Source organism: Bos taurus, chromosome 11, assembly GCF_002263795.3.
Source record: "Bos taurus isolate L1 Dominette 01449 registration number 42190680 breed Hereford chromosome 11, ARS-UCD2.0, whole genome shotgun sequence".
NCBI classification, from domain to species: Eukaryota; Metazoa; Chordata; class Mammalia; order Artiodactyla; family Bovidae; genus Bos; species Bos taurus.
In genome coordinates, this window is record NC_037338.1 from 99918601 (window position 1) to 99945636 (window position 27036).

Sequence of the window (27036 nt, forward strand, 5' to 3'; positions counted from 1 at the left end):
CTCTTTTTGAAGATTGTTTTATTTTATTGTTTATTTCCGTCTGTGCTGGGTCTTTGTTGCTGCATGCAGGCTTTCTCTAGTTGCCGCGAGTAGGGGCTACTCTCTGACTGTGATGCGCAGGCTTGTCACTGTGGTGGCTTCTCTTGTTGCAGAGCACAGGCTCTGGGTGCATGCGCTTCAGTAGTTGCGTTGCTTAGGCATGTGGAATCTTCCTGGACCAGAGATTGTACCTGCGCTGGCAGGTGGATTCTTCACTGCTAGACCACCAGGGAAGTCTTCCTTATAGCTGTGAGAGCCACAAAACCAAGACAAATTGGTCAAGCAGATACAAAATCAAATCGGATTCGTTTCATGGGACGTATCTTTTTTTGAAACTCTGTCACCACCTACAGTGCAACTATGGCCCAACTACTATGGCTCTGAGTCTGTGGGACAGAGCAGATTGGTTTTATGATCCAAGAAGAAAGGGGTAGACAACTCAAGAAAAAAAACGGAAGCAATGAATTAAAATACTTCACAAATGAATAGCCAGATAACCAGCAAATGCATGATAAAAAGTGCCCAGCTTCACGACTCATCAAGAGGAAACACAAATTAAGAAGACAGTGAAGTACCACGTCAGACACAAGAAAAGTTAAAGCAAAGAAGACTGACAATGGCAAGTGTTAGTAAGCGCAAGGAGCAGCTGGAACTCACACCCAGCTGGCGGGAATGTGAATCACTACAACCACTGTGGGAAGCCTGGGTGAGGTCTGCTCCAATTGGGTGCATCCTACTCTCTGACCCACACTTTCATTCCAAGGCATGCGGCTGTGTGTGCTCCAGAAGATGTGATGGGAAATGTTCATAGCAGCACTGTTTGCATAATAGCCCTGCATAGAATGAATCCAAATATCCTACAGTTGTAGATCAGACAGTCTAGTGGATAATTGGTCAGCTTTAAGGATGGATAAGGGCTTCCCCAGTGACTCAATGGTAAAGAGTCCACCTACAATGCAGGAGATGCGGGTTTGATCCTGAGTCAACTTGCAAGTGGTAACCCAGGTGCTTGGGCTTGATTGCCGGGAACTTGACACCAGGCATAAGAAGGGGGCTGGCTTTTCAAGCCAGAGAACAAGAGCTTCTTTGGGGAAAGAGGTCTTATCTGCAGCCCTGCGGCACTGGAAATTGGTGGAGACCTTGGCACAGGCTTCCAGGGAAGGAGAGGGTGCTGGGCAGCATGAGGCAGCCTCACAGACCATAGGCTATTGACCCCAGGCAGCCTTGGGAAAGCTAAGCTCCAGTCCTGAGTTAAGGATCCATTTGTTTGTACCTTAACCCCTCCCTACTTTCCTCCTTTGAGGTAGGTAAAGAAGGAGGGTTATTTCTTGCTCCTGAAAAGCAGACAAGTAACCTACATGCCAATGAGAAGGGTCCTGACTGTCTGGTATACAGCTGTTGCTCAGTGAAGTCTGGCTGGATGAATGTTCAGCTGGGCATGATGCTATGTGAATGGCTAACTGGCGCCTCCCCATGGGAAGTTCACTGACAGGCTTCCAGGAAAGGGACTGTAAAATAAGTTGAGAGTTTTCACTTAAGAAGCACCCACCATGGGCCAGGCCCTCTGCTCAGAGCTTTGATGCACAACCTCATTTGATTTTACTTATACACCAATAACTCAGATGTGACCATTTTAAAAATCAAGTCTGACAGTATCTGCCTTTCAGCTGGAGAGTCTAGTCCTTTTACATTTAATGTACTTATTATTGCAGGTGGGTGTATATTCGTCATCCTGCTATTTGATATCTGTCTGTCCCCTTTCTTCTTTGTTCCTTTTTCTTCTTCGACTGCCTTCTGTTGGGTTAACCAAGTGTTTATAACATTTCATTTGGTCTTTTGCTTTTTTAGTTCTACCTGTTTATAGTGTGGGCTGCTCTCACAGGGATTACAATGTGCATTCTTAAGTTATCACAGTCTACCTGCCCATAATAGTGCACTTCTTCATGTATTCTGTAAGAACTTTATAGAAATTGAATTCTACTTGATATTCTCCTGTCCTTTGTGCTATTACGGTCACTTGACTTTTTTAAAAATTTTATTTTTGGTTGCACTGGGTCTTTGTTGCTGCATGCAGGGTTTCTGTAGTCATTGTGAGGGGTGATTACTCTTGGTTGCAGCGAATGAAAGTGTTAGTCACTCAGTCGTGTCTGACTCTTTCTGATCCCATGGACTGTAGCCTGCCAGGCTTCTCTGTCCATGGAATTCTCCTGGCAAGAATTCTGATGTGGTTTGCCATTCCCTTCTCCAGGGGATCTTCCTGACCCAGGATCCCCTGCATTGATCAAACCCAGGTCTCCTGCATTGCAGGTGGATTCTTTACCATCTGAGCCACCAGAGAAGCCCATCTGGTGCATACGCTTCTCAATGAGGTGGTTTCTCTTGTTGAAGAGTGTGGGCTCTAGGTGTTCAGGCTTCTGTAGTTGCAGCACTCGGACTTGGCAGTTGTGCCTCATGGGCTCTAGAGTGTGGGTTCAGTGGTCATGGGACACGGGCTTAGTGGCTCCGCAGCATGTGGAATCTTCCTGGACCAGGGATTAAACCTATATCCCCTGAATTGGCAAGCGGATTCTTACCCCCTGCACTGCCGGGGAAGTTCCCATATATTTTACTTCTATAGGCGATATAAATTCCAGAACACACTGTCATTTTTGCTTTAAGGACTCAATTAATTTTTAAAGATGTTAAGAAAAGGAAAATAGTCTTTTGTTTCTATTCACATATTCACCATTCCCAGTGCTACTGTTTCCTACAAAAATTTCCTTGTACATTTTCTGCAATTCTGGCATCATTTTCCTTAAGCCTAAATACTTTTCTTTAGCATTTCTTATAATGCAGATCTAATAGAAACAAATTCTTTGTTTTATATATTCAGGAATGTTTTTATTTTTCCATTTTGAAATATATTTTCACTGATCGCTTTCTAAATTGACAGATTTTAATCTCATTTGTTGTCAATTGTTCTATTGTCTCCTGAGTTGCATTATTTTAATGAGAAGTCTGTCGTCTTCTGCATTGTTCTCCTATACATAATTATTGTATGTATTTTTATAGCTGTATTTCAGATTTTCTCTTGATCTTTAGTTTTTGGCAGTCTGACCATGATGTGCCTGGATATGATTTTCCTTGTATTTATCCTGGTTAGGGTTCACTGAACTTCCTGGATCTGCAGGTTGATTGCTTTTCCAAACCCACGGAACATTCTCAGCCAATATTTCATTAAAAAAAATTTTTTTTTTGCTCCATTATCTCTCTTCCACCTCTTGAACTCCAGTTACATGTATATGTTAAGACTGCTTGATGTTGTCCTATAGATTATTGAGGCTCTGTTCACTTTTTCATCATTTTGTATCTGTGTTTCAGTGGGGATAATTTCTATTGACCTGTTTTTAAACTCACTGATTCTTTTTTTATTGATCTTGTCTATGTGTCACATGTTCCTGTTTCTTTCCATATCTTGTAATTTTTAATTTTATTCTGGACATTGTGATGATACACTGTAGGGCTTCTGGATTGTGTTATCTTCCTCTGAAGAATTTTGTATACTGTTTCTGTTTAATTGTTGGCCATTCACCTTGGTCTTGTGAAGTCCTGGTTTTAAACTTTGTTAGAGCAGGTTTATTCTGGTCCTTACTCCTAAGTGATGGTCCCCCAGGATCTCAGTGAAAAGCCTGGTGTATTTACCAAGCCACTCTAACTTGGCGAGATTTGAACTAAAAAATCTGTATCCCTAATGCCAAGCAGCTGCAAATATCTCTGCTCAGCTTTTTCAGCCCTCCAGCTGTGTTTTCGCCTGGACTCCTTGGAGTCATGCCCCACGGCAGAGCCAGCCCAGAATCTGAGTGGAGTTTTCTCCCTCTGTAGCTCTGTTTTCTGGGATCTTCTTTCTCAATTTCCAGCTGCTCGGCAGGCCCCGAACTCCTAACTTCTTACTTCTCAATCAATAAGGCTTCTCTGCTTTCTCTTTGAGTCCTACCCCCTCATGTACTACATAAACTAGGAAACACTCTCAGGGGAAAATCCAGATGAATGCATTTCTTACCAGTCGAGTTTCTTAGTTTCAAGGGTCATATCTCCTCTAATTTGTCTGTTTTTGGTCACTCTCCAGTAATTCCAAACAAATCTGTTCTATATATTTCTGTATAGATTTTATAATTGTTACCAGCAGGAAGTTAATCTGATATAAACTACTCCTCCACTACCAGCAAGTCTATGCTTTACAAACTACATCATGTTGCCCAAGACTTAATTTAGTGCTCATGTTAGGTCTAATTTTAGACTTGACATTGGAAGCAATATGGTTTAGTGGAAAATGTAGGTCATTGTGTTGAGGTCTGGAGCCAGCCATCTCATAGTTGAGTCTTGACCCTGTATTGCTGTGTGACCTTGAACAAATTTCTTCGTCTCAGTGAGCCTCGGTGGCCTCGCTTGTATAACAGGAAAAACAGTCCCTGTCTTTAGGATGAGCAATGAAAGTAACCTGAGCTAAAAACCCAGCCCCATATCTGTACATGGCAAAGTGCTCGATAAATAGGAGCTGTTATTAGCAGTGAATTACCTAGTTCTATTCTTAGACATTCTGAGTAATGTCTCAGAGACATTACTTTGCCAACAGAGGTTTGTCTAGTCAAGGCTATGGTTTTTCCTGTGGTCATGTATGGATGTGAGAGTTGGACTGTGAAGAAGGCTGAGCACCGAAGAATTGATGCTTTTGAACTGTGGTGTTGGAGAAGACTCTTGAGAGTCCCTTGGACTGCAAGGAGATCCAAGCAGTCCATTCTGAAGGAGATGAGCCCTGGGATTTCTTTGGAGGGAATGAGGCATAAGCTGAAACTCCAGTACTTTGGCCACCTCGTGAGAAGAGTTGACTCATTGGAAAAGACTCTGATGCTGGGAGGGATTGGGGGTGGGAGGAGAAGGGGACGACAGAGGATGAGATGGCTGAATGGCATCATTGACTCGATGGACGTGAGTCTGAGTGAACTTCGGGAGTTGGTGATGGACAGGGAGGCCTGGTGTGCTGCGATTCATGGGGTCGCGAAGAGCTGGACACGACTGAGCGACTGAACTGAACTGAACTGAACTGATTCTTACGAGTAAATATCCCCAATGATATGATAATTAGTCAGGTCCAGTGTTGACTTAGAGTAAGTCCCTATCTGTTGACATACTTTAAGATACAAACTGATGTCTTCAAGTTTGATTTCATAGTAATGTCAGAGGTGCATCTTCTAAGTGCAGGGAGAGACCTTCATCCTCTGAAATAGCCCTAACTGTGCCTCCTTGGTGGCAGAAAGTCCCCAGTTAGAAGACCAACAAAGACTCCTGTTAACTCATATCTGGGCTAAGTCAAGTCCTGGTCAAATGAGAAGGGCTGGGTTGGGTGATACTCACCAGGCTTAAACAGCAACTCAGATAAGGAGATATCAATACACTCGATATTTATGGGGCAGGTCCCCCTCTAAGGGGCAAATGTCACTGACACAGCAGCCAAAACAAGCACCTTGACAGAGGGACTCATTGTCTTCAGGCAGAGCTGTGGAAGCCAAGGCTGCATCCTGGACCAACCAGTGGCCTTTGGCAAGTCCCTGCCCCTCTCTGGATCTCCTCCCACCATCTGTACAAAGAATTAACCTCTAAAAGCCCTCTCAATGGGCAATCAGAAATCAAGTGACTTCACCCCTACCCATGGTCTTGCCTCCAACATAAGAAGTGATGAGATTGGGCATCTCACTTTAATCACTCTCTGCTTCAGTTTCCCCATCTGGACATGGGGTACACATGCTCAACACTCTCTTTTGCACCAAGCTGTCATGGATCCCTTGAAAATAACAAAGTATTCTGAAAGCCAGAATAACATATATCGAAACCCAAGATCTACAGCCTTGCACCGTGCTTGGCAAACTCAACAAAGTCTTGCATTATAAGGGCAAGGAGGGGAAATGGAGCCAGCCCACCCTTGGGGAAAAAAAAAATGAGAGCTTTCAAAGAGAGACAAATAACTTGCAATTTAAATGCATAAGAGACCAGGCTGTGCCACCGCATATGCAGATCGATGCAAATGATATGCAAATGGCCCAGAGCAAGCCTGGGTTTGCCAATGTCCTCTGCCAAGCAGCCAGTTATGGGGTTCAGCCAGGTCTGGTCTGTGCCAGAAGCTCACATCTGGGGCCCAGAGGCCTTGGGGTGAGTATCCGATTACACCTCCTCCAGAAAGCTTTCCAAGACCCAGCAGGACACAGCCCTCTCCCTCCCTTCCCAGGGCTTGGTGCCTGCCTCCAGATTCTGCCAGGGTGCTACCATCTCCCCCTCCAGACTGTGAGCTCTTAAGGGCAGGGCTTTGTCTCATTCACCACTGCACTCCTGGAAACTGCACAAAGCCTGGCACCAAGCGGGTGTTCAGGGGCTGCAGACTGAGTGACCTCAGGAAAGCAGCATGGGTGGGTAAATTCATTTATAAGTTCTCCTTGACCCAGGGAAGAGGCCAAATCCTCTTCAGGGGCTTTGGGTTGAACTGTCAGCCAACAATAGGTGACCTTCAGCATTAATCCCCTGTTACCAGTAAGACTAAAAAACTGAAGTTTGCAAATAACAATTTATAAATTAGGAAAGATTCCCCTTTGTTGGTACAATGACATCCTTACCCCTCTCTTTCATTCTGCTGTCCTTTCTGGGGTGGGCAGGGGCCTGACCCAGAATCAGTGTCCAATAAATATCGACTGATGTTTGAATGAATGCATGCATGCATGAACAAAAGAATAAGGTTTCGGCTTACTTTCCAAAAATTGCCCATAAGCCATAGCCCATTCTGTCAAAACACAAACCTTAAGTTGAGCTACTAACTTTGTTTATTTGTTGCAACAAATACGGACTCTTTTCGGTGTCTTTCTAGACTTCAGGGACTATAGCAGACACTTCTCTGCCCCCTTACACCCCCTGGTCTCCCCTCTGATTTCAGCTGCAATGAGGTGGACTGTCCTGACTCAGTGTAACTTGTGCCACCTTAAGCAGGAGATTTTCTGCCTCCGAGCTTCTCCCAAAGCCCCCCAAAGCCACTAGACAGCTCAGAAGTGGCAGGTAAAGATCCCCGAGCAATATTCTGCAATGGAAAAAGAAGCCAGCGGATGGATGCCCCCCTCCTCCCATCTTCCAGAAAACAATTCTGGGAGGCATTCTGTATACTTCTAGAGTTCCTAGTGGAAACCAGCCTTCTCTCACCCAAAGCAGAGAAGGACACCCCCCCACCGCTCCTCCTCCTTCTATTCCCTGCTCTCCTGCCTCCTGGGGTCACCCCAAGTCCTTAACTCAAGCTCTGCTCTCAGAGGATCCCAAAATAAGGCAGCAGCAGTTCTCAAAATCTGGTTGCACCCACAACTGGGCATTTCATGAATATGATATACATGTGAAGGTGGAAGCCAGATTGAGAAGGTCTTCACAGCCACAGGAAGTTGTTTCATGGATAAGCCAAAGGTTCAGTGGGGTTGAACAGGCACTCATTCATTCATTCAGCCTACAGCAGGCAAGGCCCCGCTCTTGGGCTGCTATAGCCCAGTGGCCATTATGATGAGGACATGAATGGGCCACTGGGAAGAGCTGTGTCTGATTCCTGAATCCTCAAAACCATTTCGTTCCCCTGTGGGCAAAACTGTGCCATTTTCAGATGAGAAAATCAGGACCTGTCCGAGGGAAAGTCAGACCACTCATAGATGTTGCAGCAGAGACCAAACCAGGATCCTGCAGATACACCTGTCTGTCCTGGGGCCCATGTTTGGTGCCCAGGGCTGTGAGTGGAGGAAAGCCTGCTTGGGAATCACGTGGCCCATGCTCTAGACCAGTGCCTCCAACAGAAATGAGATGCCAGCCACAAACACAACTCATGTGGGTAATTTGAACTGTTCTGATAGCTTCATTAAAACAAAGTCAAAAGAAGCTGGTGGAATTCATTCTAATAATATTTGTGTTTAACCTAATACATCCAAAATATTATCATTTTGACATGTCATGAATATTTTAAATTCTTAATGAGATATTTACTTTTATTTTTTCATTCCAAGTCTGTGAACCCTGGTGTGTATCTTACACTTTAGGCACCTCTAGGTTCAGAACAGCCACATCTCAAGTGCTCACTCAGTGGTGGCACCTGGCTCGTGGCCACTGGATACTGCAGCCCTGATACCCTCATCCTGACTCCAAGTCTCCCCGCCCCCCACACACACTTGCAGAATCCCTTCCCAGCGTGTCTTCATCAGAGGGAAAGTGCTTTGTAAACTAATTGTGAGGGGGGGTCACTGCGACCTTCCTTTCATCCATGTATCTTGGCAGCCAAGGCACCCACAGAGACAAAGCTGCTGGGGGCCACAGATCTGGGGAGACAGGCACCCAGTTCCCCTTGTCTTCCCAAACTTGGATGGGGAGCCCCACCCACCCACGAGAAGGAGAGGGGAGGGGCTGGGGGGAGGAGTCCCTCTTCCCTCTTCCCCCAGGATGTTATAGCCACCAGGCTGTAACAGCTGCTTTAATTTTGTAAAATCCAAACTCTGGTTCTCTGGGAATGCCGGCTCGCTCGTTCACGCATTAGACACACATTTATGGAGCGGCTTCGGTTGTTTACACTGTTACCGTGAAGATGCTGAAGACACAGAGAGGAAAGCAGCCAGCCTCCTCCGCGGAGTGTGAGCCTGGTGGATGAGGCTGGTCAAGCGAGCAAACAGCCCCTATGAAGCTCTGCAGGCAACGCTGCAGAGGCTCCCTGTGGGCACCCGGCCTGGGCAAGGGACTGGGAACCCAAAGTTCAAAGAAGGATGAGACCCAGCTTGTGATCAGGTGTGTGGCCGGCAGTCAGGATGTCTAGGAGGGCTGGCTGGACATCAGATGGTACCCATGGGTAGGCTGAGTCCAGCCCAGGATGGGTCTTGAATGTTCTCTGAGACTCCTGCTCCAAACAGCAGGACTGCCAGAGATACTGACTCAGCTTTGCTGTGCCTTTTTCAAAATCGCCAATTAGGTGACTAGGACACCAATCGTGGCAATTCAGCTCCCTTTATTCACTGTTCACCGAGCCTCTATTGATGCTCTGCTGTGGGGAATACAGAGATGCAAAAGACAGTAGAAACCAGTGGCGGCGGGGGAGGGGGGGGGCACCAAAAACACAGGACTTTTATTTCCAAGCAGAATCGTGAGTTACACAGCAGAAAACCATCCTGCTACAAAGCGGGACTCCGAAACGGTGGCTAAAATATAACAAACATCCTTTTAAATGCATGGCTGAGCTTGCAAGAAAGGAAGGGAACACCCCAGGGATAAAAACAAAGACAGAGCTGAAAACCAGAGCAGGAATCATGAGGGCTAGTGTTGGTGCTGTGTTGGGCGGGCACAGGCAGGGAGGGGGCTGTGGGACTCGGCAACCTGGGATTGGGTTTTACAGCCCCTATGGGGACAAGAAATAAGGCTTTGGGCTTCACAAAGCCGGGAGTTGTAAATGAGACCTACCTCCAAGCCAGACTCTTCAGAGTTATATTCTTGGTGAAAAGGTGGGCAAGGATTTAAAAAAAAAAATGTCTACTCTCTGCTCAGACACATCACTAGTCAGCTCATCTGCTACAGCCAGGGCTCTGGGAATTTGTAATCATAGACGGAGCCCCAAGGGGGTTGGGATTTAAATTTATACTACCCTGCTTCCCTTGTGTTCAGGAGACTCTGAAAGCAAGAAGCTAATACAAAAAGGGGTCCCTGGCTGGAGATGTCTGTGGGCACTGGGCAGAAACAAATGCAAACACTCCCTAGAGGGCCATGACCTCAACTCAGGCTGCTCAGGGTTCCCACAGACAAAGGTTTCTGCAGATGAGCTCACAAAGACAAAATTACAGAACAAAAGCAGTCGTGAGACAGAGTCAGTGGGAAAACCAATGATATGCTTGCCCCACTCCCCTCACTGACCCCCACCCATCTCACTGAACCTCAGATGATAGATCCAGGAGATAGAGACCAGAGAATAGCTGTGATTGCAATGACTAAAATGTTTTGGGAAATATGAAAAAGAATTAATATAATGAAAAAAGAATAGCCAGGGTTCCTGCTATAGACAGCAGATTAATATAAGTGCTGCCAAAGCAAGCGCTATAGACAGTAGATTAAACACAGGCATTTATCCTGATCCCTCCTGAAAATTTTCAAAAAGGAGCAGAAGAGGAATTTTTAAAGTACCACAATAAAAAAAAAAAAAAAAAAGGATAATTTTGAAATTGGAAAGCAGAGTGAGAATGGACTTCATGGATGCAAAAAATTGAGTCCTAAACTGGCAGCGAGGAAAGTCTAGGACACACTAAACCCCCAAAGCTTCAGGAACTGAGTACCAGGTACTTTGGGCAGCACAGGTAAGAAAGCAGAGGGAACTACAGCAGACTTGAAAGAGAGCTTTAAAGAGCAGCTAGTAACCAAGATTCCATTCCCCAAGGTGACTGCCTCTACTATATCCCAACAGAATATTATTCCCTGGAGTGGGTAAAGCCATGGGACTCTGTCCTGGGGAACAGTAGACCCAGCTAGGGGCAGGGGCATTGCATTGAAAGTGGAGAAATTAAGTGAAGGTCCTCACAGTGAATACTAATACTGCCAAATGGCAAGCAGGTTTAGTATGAACCTCCAGGCAGGAGACTGAAAGATAACTCTTGCAAACCTGAGAAACTGAGGAAGAAATACCTAAAGGCAGTGACAATAGAAGTTGCTCAGTGAAAGAGCCTAGCCAGATCACCCTTCAGTGGAGTCTCTGGAGGGCAGCCAACTCTGAGCTCTGAGCTTCTGAGCAGACTGTGTGTGTAGAAGCCAAGGATGACCAAGCACATAAGAGAAGCTCCTAACTCATAGTCAGACAATAACAAACAGATAAAAAGCAACTTGGAGGGAATACAGATGATGATAAAAAGAAAACGCCAAAAAAATTATCATTAGTATCATCAAAGACGTAAGCGCACACGTTAAACAAATACAGGATGTTATTAAAAAGGAATGTTTTGAGAACAACAACAAAAAAATCTCTCTTGCATAGCACAAGTTAAAAGTTGAGTGGAAAGTTTAGAAGATAAAGTTGCAGATGAGGCAATTTCCCAGCAAGTAGAGCAAAAAGACAAAATACAAGAGAATAAAGATGTGAAAATTCGAGAACCAACCTGGGAGATCTCACATCCAAAGAAAAGAAACCCCATAAAGAATAGAGAAAATAAAAGAGGAAGGGGTACTCACTCAATAAATTATTCAAGTAAATGTCTCTGAATTAAATTACATGAGTTTCCAGTTTGAAGACGCCCACTAAGTACTGAATGAAATGGATGCTATTCTCACACGAAGACACATTATTGTGAAATTTTAGATCACTGAGAACAAAACAAAAATCACACAAACTCCCAGAGAGAAAAAATTAGGTTTTGCACGAAACATCAGTAATCAGAAGGGCATCAGATTTCTTAACAACAACACCAATTTAGACCACAATGCCTTCAAAATCCAGAGAAAAGTATGCATAAAACTTAGGATTCTATACCCAACCAAACTATCAGTTGTGAGTGTAGAATAAAGATTTTCAGAAATAAACAGTCTCAAAAAGCTTAACTCCCATGCATCTGTAACAGAAGGGCTTCCCTAGCAGTTCAGACAATAAAGAATCTACTTGCAATGCCAGAGACCCAGCTTCAATCCCTGGGTCAGGAAGATACACTGGAAAAGGAAATGGCAACCCTCTCCAGTATTCTTGCCTAGAAAATTCCATGGACAGAGGAGCTTGGGTGGTTAAAGTCAGTGGGGTTGCAAAGACTTGGACACGACTGAACAACTAACACAGCAACAAAGAGGAAGGGGTACTCATTCAACAGAGGTACTGTAACAGAGCAGGACCTACGGGGCCTTCCTAGAACAGAATTCCCACTCTGCCCTGCTGCGTCCTCCTCCTCCCTTTTGTCCATAGAAAAACTTCAGTCAAAGAATAAACTTACACAACATTGCAAAGCAGCTATACTCCAATAAAAATCATTGAGAAGAAAAGAATAAAAAAGAATAAATTTAATCAGAGAAGTGGGAAAAGGCAGAAAGAAGGGGAAAGTCAAGCAAGACAAAAAATAATAGTTTAGCCATGAAACAAAGTCAATGACCTTTAGTTCCTCCTCAGGGGCTATAGCGGAGAAGCCAGTGGCAGCCCACTCCAGTACTCTTGCCTGGAAAATCCCATGGACGGAGGAGCCTGGTGGGCTACAGTCCATGGGGTCACCAAGAGTCGGACACGACTGAAGTGACTTAGCAGCAGCAGCAGCAGCAGCAGCAAGGGCTATAGATAATATTCTGAGCTATATATCCTTTGAGCTGTTTTGCAGAAACTGAAACCCCCACCAGGTGGAAGGAGTTGACTGTATGCTATCCACAAGCACTTAGACCCCAGATCAGTTGGAACCAGAAGGTTGATGATGTTGACTCTTGATTACCTCATCTCCAACCAATCAGATGAATGTCTAAGAGCTGATCACATACCCCACACACAGACGCCCCACCTCACCTTATCTTTAAAGCTCTTTATCTGAATGTCCTTGGAAAGTTTAGGACTTCTAAGCACTAGTTACCTGGACTCCTTGGTTGGTGCCCTGCACTTTGCTTCCCCACATCCTAGTGTTAATAGATGGCTTCACTGCACATAGGCAAATGAACCCAAATTTGGTTTGGGAACATCCTTTCTTGGGAATTTACTAGAGAATGTGCACCTCTAAAATAGGGAATAGATCAAGAAAGAAGTTAAGATGGGAAACCCATGCCTAAGAGAAATAATGTGAGTCCTCAAGCTATTGATGAAGGGAGAACACAACAGCCTAGAGGGCAGCCAAAAGAAATAGGAACAGACCAGAGAGGTCTGTGAAAGAAATCTCCGAGACGATGCAACTGGGAAATGTGCTTGGATGTATCAAGAGGTGGTTGGTGCTGCTGAGGAATGACTTGGGATGATTTCATGATAATTAGAAAACAAAGCAAACAAATAGAAACTAGACAGTATCAACGACACGGAAAACAAAAGATTGTGAAAGAAAATAAAAATAGCTAATGTGTTCTATGTGGCACAAAGGTGAATAGAATTTATGTAATCATAATTATCTCTTGGACTGCAAGGAGATCCAACCAGCCCATTCTAAAGTAGATCAGCCCTGGGTGTTCTTTGGAAGGAATGATGCTGAAGCTGAAACTCCAGTACTTTGGCCACCTCATGCGAAGAGTTGACTCATTGGAAAAGACTCTGATGCTGGGAGGGATTGGGGGCAGGAGGAGAAGGGGATGACAGAGGATGAGATGGCTGGATGGCATCACCGACTCAATGGACGTTAGTTTGAGTGAACTCTGGGAGCTGGTGATGGACAGGGAGGCCTGGTGTGCTGCGATTCATGGGGTCGCAAAGAGTTGGACACGACTGAGCGACTGAACTGAATAATGTTAACTTTAAATTACGATTTAAACTCTACTGGAAGAACAGTGGGACAGGAAGCATGTGTGTGCAAAGTAGGGGGAGGGGTGTTGCTGGCAAAATCCAGGTAGTTCCTCACCTTCTGGTGTGAAAAGTTGACAGATAATGCCTGAAAACTAGGGGTGGGGAATAATAGAGCATGTTATTTAGTGATACAGACGTAAATCCCAAAAGCAATAGTAAAAGAGTAGAAGTTGCTTGCCCCTCGGGATCAGAAAGATGGACGAATTTGAGGATGGGGGACAGGAGGCTGAAGTTTTCATGATAAGTCTGTGGACCTACTTGATGCATTAAACTATACGCCTGTATACACATGAAAATTTAAGAAACACATAAGACACGTGGACAATACACTTCTCATATACTCTTATGTGCCAGCTTGAATCCTCCTAGCTCCACCAGTCTGCAAGAGTCTTGGCCAGTTGTTTTGTCCCAGCCAATTCTGCAAGGATTCGGATCAACTCTACATGGACACACCCTGAGAGCATTTCTGCCTCCTGCCCCCATGGGCTTCTCTATGGCTGCTGGTGCTTGAAATGCCATGGATTCACTCAGTGCCCAGACAAGCGCAAGATAGTTCCAGAAGGTCAAGGAATCAGTTGTGTTTAACATCAAGCAGTGGCCAGCTCAATAATGTACCTTCATATTGGTTCTCACTCCTTTCCTTTTTTGAGATTGTACTCCCTGAAACATTAGTGGCACTTCAGTTCAATTCAGTTCAGTTGCTTAGTGGTGTATGATTCTTTGCGTCCCCATGGACTGCAGCACGCCAGGCTTCCCTGTTCATCACCAACTCCCGGATCTTGCTCAAACTCATGTCCATCGAGTCGGTGATGCCATCCAATCATCTCATCCTCTGTTGCCCCCTTCTCCTCCTGCCTTCAATCTTCCCCAGCATCAGGGTCTTTTCCAGTCAGTCAGTTCTTTGCATCAGGTGGCCAAAGTATTGGAGTTTTTCAGCTTCAGAATCAGTCCTTCCAATGAATACTCAAGACTAATTTCCTTTAGGATTGACTGGTTTGATCTCCTTGCTGTCCAAGGGACTCTCAAGAGTCTTCTCCAACACCACAGTTCAAAAGGATCAATTCTTTGGTGCTCAGCTTTCTTTACAGTCCAACTCTCACATACATACATGACTACTGGAAAAATCATAGCTTTGACTAGATGGACCTTTGTGGGCAAAGTAATGTCTCTGCTTTTTAATATGCTATCTAGGTTGGTCATAGCTTTTCTTCCAAGGAACAAACATCTTTTAATTTCATGGCTGCAGTTAATATCTGCAGTGATTTTTGGAGCCCAAGAAAAGAAAGTCTGCCACCGTTTCCATTGTTTCCCCATCTATTTGCCATGAAGTGATGAGACTGGATGCCAAGATCTTAGTTTTTTGAATGTTGAGTTTCAAGCCAGCTTTTTCACTCTCTTCTTTCACTTTCATCAAGAGGCTCTTTAGTTCCTCTTTGCTTCCTGCCATAAGGGTGGTGTCATCTGCATATCTGAGATTACTGATATTTTTCCCAGCAATCTTGATTCTAGCTTGTGCTTCATTCAGCCCAGCATTTCACATGATGTACTCTGCATAGAAGTTAAATAAGCAGCCTGACAATATACAGCCTTGACCTACTCCTTTCCCAATTTGGAACCAGTCTGGTGTTCCATGGCCAGTTCTAACTGTTGCTTCTTGACCTGCATACAGATTTCTCAGGAGGCAGGAAAGGTGGTCTGGTATTCCCATCTCTTGAAGAATTTTCCACAGTTTGTCGTGATCCACACAGTGAAAAGCTTTGGCATAGTAAACAAAGCAGAAGTAGATGGTTTTCTGGAATTCTCTTGCTTTTTCTATGATCCAACTAGATTCAGTCCAATCCCAGAAAAAATCCTAGCAGGCTTTTCTGTAATAAACAAGCTGATTCTGTAATTTACATGGAAAGGCAAAGAAACCAAAATAGCTGAAATGATTTTGCAAAAGAAGAACAAGTTTCAGGATTCACACTACCTATTTGAAGACTTTCTACAAAGCTACAGTTTTAGTGTGGAACTGGTCATGGGATAGATACATAGGTCAATGGAGCAAGGAATATAATCCAAAAATAGAATCACACAAGTTTGGCCAGTTTATTTTTTACAAAGATGCAAAGGAAATTTTATTGAGAAAGGATAACAGGTTCTTTTGTTGTTGTTTTTTCCAACAAATAGAATAATCTGGATAGCTACATTGAAAAAAAAAAAGGGCTTCCTTCATAGCTCAATCAGTAAAGAATCTGCCTACAGTGCAGGAGACCTGGGTTCGATTCCTGGGTTGGGAAGATCCCCTGGAGAAGGAAATGGCAACCCACTCCGGTATTCTTGCCTGGAGAATCCCATGGATAGAGGAGCCTGGCAGGCTACAGTCCATGGGGTCTCAAGAGTCAGACACGACTTAGAGACTAAACCACCAACACATTGAAAAAAAAGATTGTCAATCTTATGTCACATGTTATACAGAAATTAACTCAAAATTGATCATAGACCTAAATGATAAAAGTAAAATAATAAAACTTTTAGAAGAAAATACAGGGGGAAAATCTTTTTGGCTTGGAATAAGCAAAGCATTCTTAGATATGGTATAGAAAAGTATGAAGTCAAGTGGGCCTTAGGAAGCATTACTATGAACAAAGCTAGTGGAGGTGATGGAATTCCAGCTGAGCTATTTCAAATCCTAAAAGATGATGCTGTTAAAGTGCTGCACTCATTATGTCAGCAAATTTGGAAAATTCAGCAGTGGCCACCACGCTGAAAAAGTCAGTTTTCATTCCAATCACAAAGAAAGGCTATGCCAAATAATGTTCAAACTACTGGACAATTGAGCTCACTTCACATGCTAGCAAGGTCATGTTCAAAATCCTTCAAGCTAGGTTTCAGCAGTATGTGAACCAAGAACTTTCAGATTTACAAGCTGGGTTTAGAAAAGGCAGAGGAACCAGAGATCAAATTGCCAACATCTGTTGGATCACAGAGAAAGGAAGGGAATTCCAGAAAAACATCTACTTCTGCTTCATTGACTACACTGAAGCCTTTGACTGTGTGGATCACAACAAACTATGGAAAATTCTTAAAGAGACGGGAATACCAGATCACCTTACCTGTCTCCTGAGAATCTTGTATACGGGTCAAGAAGCAGCTTACAGTTAGAACTGGACATGGGACAATGGGCTGGTTCAAAATTGGGAAAGGAGTATGACAAGGATGTATATTGTCACCCTGCTTATTTAACTTCTATGCAGAGTACATCATGCGAAATGCCAGGTTAGATAAATCACAAGCTGGACTCAAGACTGCTGGGGAAAAATATCAACAACCTCAGATACACAGATGATACCACTCTAATGGCAGAAAGTGAAAAGGAACTAAAAAGCCTCCTGTTGAGGGTGAAAGAAGAGAGTGAAAAAGCTGGCTAGAAACTAAACATTGAACAAACTAAGATCATGACCGGAAAAGTAGAAGCAGTGACAGATTTTATTTTCTTTGGCTCCAAAATCACTGCAGATCACAGCCATGAAATTAAAAGATGCTTGCTCTTTGTAAGGAAAACTATGACAAACCTAGACAGCATATTAAAAAGCAGAGACATTACTTTGCCAACAAAAGTCCATGTAGTCAAAGCTATGGTTTTTCCAGTAGTCATGTATGGGTGTGAGAGTTGGACCATAAAGAAGGCTGAGTGTCAAAGAATTGATGCTCTTGAATTGTGGTGCTGGAGAGGACTCTTTGAAAGTTCCTTGGACTGCAAGTAAATCAAACCAGTCAGTCCTAAAGGAAATCAATCCTGAATATTCATTGGAAGAACTGATGCTAAAGCTGAGGTTTCAACACTTTGGCCACCTGATGATTGGAAAAGACCCTGATGCTGAAAAAGATTGAAGGCAAAAGGAGAAGGGGACAGCAGAGGATGAGATGGATAGATGGCATCACTGACCCAATGGATGTGAATTTGAGCAAACTCTGGGAGATAGTGAGGGACAGGGAATCCTGGCGTGCTGCCATCCATGGGGTTGCAAAGACTCAGACACGACTTAGCAACTGAAAAACAACAAATAAAAGAAAAAAATGATAAATTATGTTATATCAAAAGTGTTCAGCTTTGCTTCTGTAAAATACACTCTTGGAGACTTCCCTGCTGGTCTAGTGGTTAAGAATTCCCCTTGCAATCCAGGGCACGTGGATTTGATCCTTGGTCAGGGAGCTAAGATCACACACGTTGCTGAGCAACTAAGCCTGTGGGCCACAACTTCTGGGTCTATGCACCAAAACTAAAGAGTCCATGCTCCACAGTGAAGGATGATGCATGACAGCAAAGATCCCGCATGCCGCAATTAAGAGCTGACGCAGCCAAATCAATTAAGCTTTTAAAAGACACTGTTAGGAGAAAAGAAAAACTACAGATTGAGAGAAAGTATTTTCAAATCACATATCCAGAGGAATGGATAAAGAAGATGTAGTACATATATAATGGAATATTACTCGGCCATTAAAACGAATGAAATACCGCCATTTGCCACAATGTCAATGGACCTAGAGACTGTCATACTGAGTGAAGTAAGTCAGACAGAGAAAGAGAAATGTTGTATGACATCCCTTATATGCACATTCTAACCAGAAATCATTCAAATGAATTTATTTACAAAGCAGAAACAGACTCACAGACTTAGACAATAAACTTATGGTTAGCAGCGGAGGAAGGATGCAGGGAAGGGACAGTTAGGGAATTTTGGATCAACATGTATACACTGCTATATTTTAAATGGATAACAACCAATGACAGATTGTATAGCACAGGGAACTCTGCTCAGTGATATATGTAACAGTGAAGAACTGACTCATTGGGAAAAACCCTGATGCTGGGGAAGGCTGAAGGCAGGAGGAGAAGGGGAAGACAGAGGATGAGATGGTTGGATGGCATCACCAACTCGATGGACATGAGTTTCAGCAGGCTGTGGGAGTTGGTGATGGGCAGGGAAGCCTGGCGTGCCGCAGTCCATGGGGTCACAAAGAGTCAGACACGACTGAGCGACTAAATTAAACGGAGATACATGTATGGTATGGCTGAGTCCCTTTGCTGTCCACCTGAAACTATCACAACAATTAACTGGCTATACTCCAAGATAAAATAAAAAGTTTAGGGACTTCCCTGGTGGTCCAGTGGTTAAGAATCCCCCTTGCAATGCCAGGGACTTAGGTTTGATCCCTTGTCGGGAACTAAGATCCCACATGTAATAGAGCAACTAAGCCCTCACCCCGCAAGAGAAGCCCACAAGCCACAACTAGAGAATCGGTGCGCCACGACAAAAGATCCCACATGCAGCCAAATAAAAAGTTTAAACAATTAAAATAAATAAAATAGAACAGACAAGAGTAAAAAACAAACGAAACAAAAAACCAAAATGAAATATGCCGGTGAGTATAAACTACACAGATTTCAAGGTTTAGCTGTAAACTTAATAGAGGCTGTGTGTTGTGCTTAGTTGCTTGGTCATGTCTAACTCTTTGCAACCCCATGGACTGCAGCCTGTCAGGCTCTTCTGTCCAGGGATGCTAACACAAGAGAAATAATAATTTAAAGACGTAGTGTAATGAGAACACAAAATAAAACGGTAGAAGTAACTCTAAATATATCAACAGTCATTACGAATGTAAATTGATTTCGTTTGTCTCCTTAAAGACAGAGAAGGTCATATTGGATCAAAACAAAATACAATAGAGTGTTGGGTAGAAGGAACACTCTAAAGCAAAAGAAAAAGGAAAGACTGAAAATAAAATAATGGGAAAAGATACAGCAGGCAAATAGGAGCCAAAAGAAAGCTGACATAGAATATTAATATCAGGCAAAATATACCTAAGGCCAAGAAATACTAAAAAGAGATAAAGAGGGACATGAGAAGATGATTAAAGTCACAAATCACCAAAAAGCCTCACCAGTAATAAGCTCTTCATATGTAACTACTAATCTTGAAATAAGTAAAGCAAAAACTGAAAGAATTAGTCTGAATAGAGGAATCACAAAAGGAACGGCTTCATAGTTGTCATGAATATATGAACATTTATTTAAAAAGTTGTCCCTGTGTTGGGTCATAAATGAAAGCCTGAGCAAACTTTGAAATGGATGTAAAGGAGGCCACATCCTCTACCCACAATGCAGCAAAATTAGAAGCAAAATAGCAAAGGCAGACTAACTATAGCTGTAACTTTGAAAACTAAAAAGCACACTTGTTGTAGGAACATTTCTTTTCTAGTCCTTATATTTCCTTCTTTGTGGAGGGAGCTAAATTAGTGTAGCACTCCCAGTCTCTCTCTGTCCCATGGAGGAAGAGTAACTCAGCTGGTCAATGTGGGGAAAATAAAATCGGCTGACTTGCTTTACCAGTGCGTTCTCTTGGCAAAACTCTGTTAGCCTTGGCCCTACTTCATTTTGTACTCCAAGGCCAAATTTGCCTGCTACTCCAGGTATCTCTTGACTTCCTACTTTTGCATTCCAGTCCCCTATGATGAAAAGGACATCTTTTTTGGGTGTTAGTTCTAGAAGGTCTTGTAGGTCTTCATAGAAAGGTTCAACTTCAGCTTCTTCAGCATTACTGGTCGGGGCACAGACTTGGATTACTGTGATAATGAATGGTTTGCCTTGGAAATGAACAGAGATCATTCTGTCGTTTTTGAGATTGCATCCAGTACTGCATTTTGGATTCTTTTGTTGCCTATGATGGCCACTCCACTTCTTCTAAGGGATTCTTGGCCACAGTAGTAGATAAAATGGTTATCTGAATTAAATTCACCCATTCCTGTCCATTTTAGTTCACTGATTCCTAGAATGTCGATGTTCACTCTTGCCATTTCCTGTTTGACCACTTCTAATCTACCTTGATTCATGGCCCTAACATTCCAGGTTCCTATGCAATATTGTTCTTTATAGCATTGGACTTTACTTCCATCACCAGTCATACCAACAACTGGGAGTTGTTTTTACTTTGGCTCCATCTCTTCATTCTTTCTGGAGTTATTTCTCCACTGATCTCCAGTAGCATATTGGGCACCTACCGACCTAGGGAGTTCATCTTTCAGTGTCCAATATTTTTGCCTTTTCATACTGTTCATGGGGTTCTCAAGGCAAGAATACTGAAGTGGTTTGCCATTCCCTTCTCGAGTGGACCACATTTTGTCAGAACTCTCCACCATGACCCATCTGTCTTGGGTAGTCCTACACGACGAGGCTCACAATTTCATTGAGTTAGACAAGGCTGTGGTCCATGTGATCAGTTTGATTACTTTCTATAATTGTGATTTTCATTCTGTCTGCCCTCTGAGGGATAAGGATGAGAGGCTTATGGAAGCTTCCTGATGGGAGAGACTGACTGTGGGGGAAACTGGGTCTTGTTCTGATGGGTGGGGCCATGCAGTAAATCTTTAATCCAGTTTTCTGTTGATGGTCAAGGCCGTGTTCCCTCCCTGTTGTTTGACCTGAGGCCAAACTATGGTGGAGCTAATGAAGATAATGGCGACCTCCTTCCAAAGGTCCCGTGCACGCACTGCCACACTCAGTGCCCCTGACCCTGCAGCAGGCTGCCGCAGACCCACGCCTCCCCCAGAGACTCCTGGACACTCACGGGCAAGTCTGGGTCAGTCTCTCGTGGGGTCACTGCTCCTTTCTGGTAGGTCCTGGTGCACACAAGGTTTTGTTTGTGCCCTCCAAGAGTCTGTTTCCCCAATCCTATGTAAATTCTGTAATCAAATCCCACAGGCCTCCGAAGTCAAATTCTCTGGGGGTTCTCAGTCCCTTTGCCAGATTCCAAGGCTGGAAAATCAGTTGAGCTATTTCAAATCTTAAAAGATGATGCTGTTAAAGTGCTGCACTCAATATGCCAACAAATTTGGAAAATACTCAGCAGTGGCCACAGGACTGGAAAATGTCAGTTTTCACTCCAATCCCAAAGAAAGGCAATGCTAAAGAATGCTCAAATTACCACACAATTGCACTCATTTCACATGCTAGCAAAGTAATGCTCAAAATTCTCCAAGCCAGGTTTCAACAGTACATTAATGGTGAACTTCCACACGTTCAAGCTGGATTTAGAAAATGCAGAGGAACCAGAGATCAAATTGCAAACATCCTTGGATCATAGAAAAAGCAAGAGAATTCCTGAAAAACATCTACTTCTGCTTTGTTGACTACGCCAAAGCCTTTTACTGTGTGGATTGCAACAAACTGTGGAAAACTCTTCAAGAGATGGAATACCAGACCACCTTACCTGCCTCCTGAGAAATCTGTATGCAGATCAAGAATCAACAGTTAGAACCGGACATGGAACAACAGACTGGTTCCAAATAGGGAAAGGAGTATGACAAGGCTGTATAATGTCACCCTGCTTATTTAACTTCTATGCAGAGTACATCATGTGAAATGCAGGGCTGAATGAAGCACAAGCTGGAATCAAGATTGCCAGGAGAAATACCAATAATCTCAGATACGCAGATGACACCACCCTTATGGCAGAAAGTGAAGAGGAACTAAAGAGTCTCTTGATGAAAGTTAAAGAAGAGGGTGAAAAAGCTGGCTTAAAACTTAATGTTCAAAAAACTAAGATCATGGTATCTGGTCCCATCACTTCATGACAAATAGATGGGGAAACAGTGAAAACAGTGAGAGACTTTCTTTTCTTGGGCTCCAAAATCACTGCAGATATTGACTGCAGTCATGAAATCAAAAGGTGCTTGCTCCATGGAAGAAACACTATGATCAACCTCAGTTCAGCTCAGTCCCTCAGTTGTGTCCGACTCTTTGCGACCCCATGAATCGCAGCACGCCAGGCCTCCCTGTCTATCACCAACTCCCGGAATTCACTCAGACTCATGTCCATCGAGTCAGTGATGCCATCCAGCCATCTCATCCTCTGTCATTCCCTTCTCTTCCTGCCCCCAATCCCTCCTAGCATCAGAGTCTTTTCCAATGAGTCAACTCTTCGCATGAGGTGGCCAAAGTACTGGAGTTTCAGCTTTAGCATCATTCCTTCCAAAGAAATCCCAGGGCTGATCTCCTTCAGAATGGACTGCTTGGATCTCCTTGCAGTCCAAGGGACTCTCAAGAGTCTTCTCCAACACCACAGTTCAAAAGCATCAATTCTTCATCGCTCAGCCTTCTTCACAGTCCAACTCTCACATCCATACATGACCACAGGAAAAACCATAGCCTTGACTAGACAGACCTTTGTTGGCAAAGTAACATCTTTGCTTTTGAATATGCTATCTAGGTTGGACATCATAACTTTCCTTCCAAGGAGTAAGCATCTTTTAATTTCATGGCTGCAGTCACCATCTGCAGTGATTTTCGAGCCCCAAAAAATAAAGTCTGACACTGTTTCCACTGTTTCCTCATCTATTTCCCATGAAGTGATGGGACCGGTTGCCATAATCTTCGTTTTCTGAATGTTGAGCTTTAAGCCAACTTTTTCACTCTCCACTTCTTTTGTCAAGAGGCTTTTTAGTTCCTCTTCACTTTCAGCCATAAGGGTGGTGTCATGTGCATAGCTGAGGTTATTGATGTTTCTCCCGGCAATCTTGATTCCAGCTTGTGTTTCTTCCAGTCCAGCATTTCTCATGATGTACTCTGTATATAAGTTAAATAAGCAGGGTGACATTATACAGCCTTGATGTACTCCTTTTCCTATTTGGAACCAGTCTGTTGTTCCATGTCCAGTTCTAACTGTTGCTTCCTGACCTGCATACAAATTTCTCAAGAGGCAGATCAGGTGGTCTGGTATTCCCATCTCTTTCAGAATTGTACACAGTTTATTGTGATCCACACAGTCAAAGGCTTTGGCATAGTCAATAAAGCAGAAATAGATGTTTTCTGGAACTCTCTTGCTTTTTTGATGATCCAGCGGATGTTGGCAATTTGATCTCTGGTTCCTCTGCCTTTTCTAAAACCAGCTTGAACATCAGGAAGTTCATGGTTCACATATTGCTGAAGCCTGGCTTGGAGAATTTTTAGTATTACTTTACTAGCATGTGAGATGAGTGCAATTGTGCGGTAGTTTGAGTATTCTTTGGCATTGCCTTTCTTTGGGATTGGAATGAAAACTGACCTTTTCCAGTCCTGTGGCCACTGCTGAGTTTTCCAAACTTGCTGGCATATTGAGTGCAGCACTTTCACACCATCATCTTTCAGGATTTGGAATAGCTCAACTGGAATTCCATCACCTTCACTAGCTTTGTTTGTAGTGATGCTTTCTAAGGCCCACTTGACTTCACATTCCAGGATGTTTGGCTCTAGGTCAGTGATCACACCATTGTGATTATCTTGGTCGTGAAGATCTTTTTTGTACAGTTCTCCTGTATATTCTTGCCACCTCTTCTTGATATCTTCTGCTTCTGGTAGGTCCATACCATTTCTGTCCTTTATTGAGCCCAACTTTGCATGAAATATTCCCTTGGTATCTCTAATTTTCTTGAAGAGATCTCTAGTCTTTCCCATTCTGTTGTTTTCTTCTATTTCTTTGCATTGATCGCTGAAGAAGTCTTTCTTATCTCTTCTTGCTATTCTTTGGAACTCTGCATTCAGATGCTTATATCTTTCCTTTTCCCCTTTGCTTTTTGCTTCTCTTCTTTTCACAGCTATTTGTAAGGCCTCCCCAGACAGCCATTTTGCTTTTTTGCATTTCTTTTCCATGGGGATGGTCTTGATCCCTGTCTCCTGTACAATGTCACGAACCTCATTCCATAGTTCATCAGGCACTCTATCTATCAGATCTAGGCCCTTAAATCTATTTCTCACTTCCACTGTATAATCATAAGGGATTTGATTTAGGTCATACCTGAATGGTCTAGTGGTTGTCCCTACTTTCTTCAATTTAAGTCTGAATTTGGCAATAAGGAGTTCATGATCTGAGCCACAGTCAGCTCCTTGTCTTGTTTTTGTTGACTGTATAGAGCTTCTCCATCTTTGGCTGCAAAGAATATAATCAATCTGATTTCGGTGTTGACCATCTGGTGATGTCCATGTGTAGTCTTCTCTTGTGTTGTTGGAAGAGGGTGTTTGCTATGACCAGTGCATTTTCTTGGCAAAACTCTATTAGTCTTTGCCCTGCTTCATTCTGTATTCCAAGGCCAAATTTGCCTGTTACTCCAGGTGTTTCTTGACTTCCTACTTTTGCATTCCAGTCCCCTATGATGAAAAGGACATCTTTTTTGGGTGTTAGTTCTAGAAGGTCTTGTAGGTCTTCATAGAACCGTTCAACTTCAGCTTCTTCAGCATTACTGGTTGGGGCATAGACTTGGATTACTGTGATATTGAATGGTTTGCCTTGGAAATGAATAGAGATCATTCTGTCGTTTTTGAGATTGCATCCAAGTACTGCATTTCGGACTCTTTTGTTGACCATGATGGCCACTCCATTTCTTCTGAGGGATTCCTGCCTGCAGTAGTAGATATAATGGTCATCTGAGTTAAATTCACCCATTCCAGTCCACTTTAGTTCGCTGATTCCTAGAATGTCGACGTTCACTCTTGCCACCTCCTGTTTCACCACTTCCAATTTGCCTTGATTCATGGACCTGACATTCCAGTTTCCTATGCAACATTGCTCTTTACAGCATTGAACCTTGCTTCTATCACCAGTCACATCCACAGCTGGGTATTGTTTTTGCTTTGGCTCCATCCCTTCATTCTTTCTGGAGTTATTTCTCCACTGATCTCCAGTAGCATATTGGGCACCTACTGACCTGGGGAGCTCCTCTTTCACTATCCTATCATTTTGCCTTTTCATACTGTTCATGGGGTTCTCAAGGCAAGAATACTGAAGTGGTTTGCCATTCCCTTCTCCAGTGGACCACATTCTGTCAGATCTCTCCACCATGACCCGCCCATCTTGGGTTGCCCCACGGGCATGGCTTAGTTTCACTGAGTTAGACAAGGCTGTGGTCCTAGTGTGATTAGACTGACTAGTTTTCTGTGAGTATGGTTTCAGTGTGTCTGCCCTCCGATGCCCTCTTGCAACACCTACCATCTTACTTGGGTTTCTCTTACCTTGGGTGTGGGGTATCTCTTCACGGCTGCTCCAGCAAAGCGCAACCATTGCTCCTTACCTTGGACAAGGGGTATCTCCTCACTGCCGCCCTTCCTGACCTTCAATGTGGGATAGCTCCTCTAGGCCTTCCTGCACCCTCGCAGCCACCGCTCCTTGGACATGGGGTTGGTCCTCCTGGCCGCCGCCCGTGGTCTCCGGTGTGGGGTTGCTCCTCTTGGCTGCTGCCCTTGGGGCATGGGGTCCTCCTGGCTTCTGCCCCTGACCTCGGATGTGGGGTATTAAAAAACAGAAACATTACTTTGCCCACAAAGTTCTGGCTAATCAAAGCTATGGTTTTTCCAGTAGTCATGCATAGATGTGAGAGTTGGACTAAAAAGGAAGCTGAACACTGAAGATGTTATGGTTTTGAGCTGTGGTGTTTGAGAAGACTCTTGTCCGTTGGACAGCAAGGAGATCAAACCAGTCAATCCTAAAAGTAATCAGTCCTGAATATTCATTGGAAGGACTGATGCTGAAGCTGAAACTCCAATACTTTGGCCACCTGAGGCCAAGAACTGACTGTTTGGAAAAGATCCTGATGCTGGGAGAGATTGAAGGCGGGAGGAGAAGGGGATGACAGAGAATGAGATGGTTGGATGGCATCATTGACTTGTTGGACTTGAGTTTGAGCAAGCTCCAAGAGCTGGTGATGGACAGGGAAGCCTGGTGTGCTGCAGTCCATCGGGTCACAGAGTCGGACATGACTGAGTGACTTAACTAGAAGTAGACTAGAGGATGATTAAAGTCACAAATCACCAAAAGGACTCGCCTGTAATAAGCTTTTTATATGTAACTACTAACCTTGAAATAAGTAAAGCAAAGACTGGAAGACTTAGTTTGATTTGAGGAATCACAAAAGGATTAGGTTCATAGTTGTCATGAATACATGAACATTTATTTCAAAAAATTGCCCTTGCATTGGATCATAAACGAAAGCCCGAGCAAATTTGGAAGTGGATGTGAAGCAGATCACAATGCAGGTACCTACACTGCTACCTACAGTGCAGCAAAATGAAAAGTCAGCAACATTAGCAAAGGCAGACCAACTATAGCTGTAACTTTGAAAACTAAATAGCACACTTGAGGAATATTTCTTTCCAATCCTTACGTTTCCTTCTTGTGGAGGGTGCCAAATTGGTGTAGCACTCCCAGTCTCTCTCTGCCCCATGGAGGAAGAGTAACTCAGCTGGTCAATGTGGGGAAAATAAAATGGACTTTCTTGATTTACCAACTTCCTTCCTCTTCTTGGGAGTGAGCTGCTTATAGGCAGCTCTGTCCCCCATCCACCGCCCACAGCGTCACAGAGACTAGGGTTTAGGCTGCCAAATCCCCATTTTCAAGATTCGTTGTTGTACAGGCACTAAGTCACGTCCGACTGTTTGCAGCCCCATGGACTGCAGCGTACCAAGCTTCCCTGTCCTTCAC

The 27036-nt window shown here is 43.7% G+C and overlaps 1 protein-coding gene across 2 annotated transcripts in view; it reads right to left on the reverse strand.

Annotated features, from left to right (window-relative positions):
- Position 1: 1 nt before the first annotated feature.
- The window catches only part of LOC132346640 (craniofacial development protein 2-like), a 36924-nt gene continuing 9889 nt past the window's right edge, over positions 2 to 27036 (reverse strand). The window contains exon 3 of one of the 2 annotated variants that reach the window (XR_009496562.1): positions 2 to 286. Coding sequence is in view for 1 of the 2 variants with exons in the window: in XM_059891854.1 (XP_059747837.1) it covers positions 24508 to 25620 (1113 nt within the window). In the remaining variant the exon portion in view is untranslated. Of the gene's footprint in view, positions 25831 to 27036 lie in introns of both variants that reach the window. The other variant, XM_059891854.1, reaches the window with a different exon arrangement.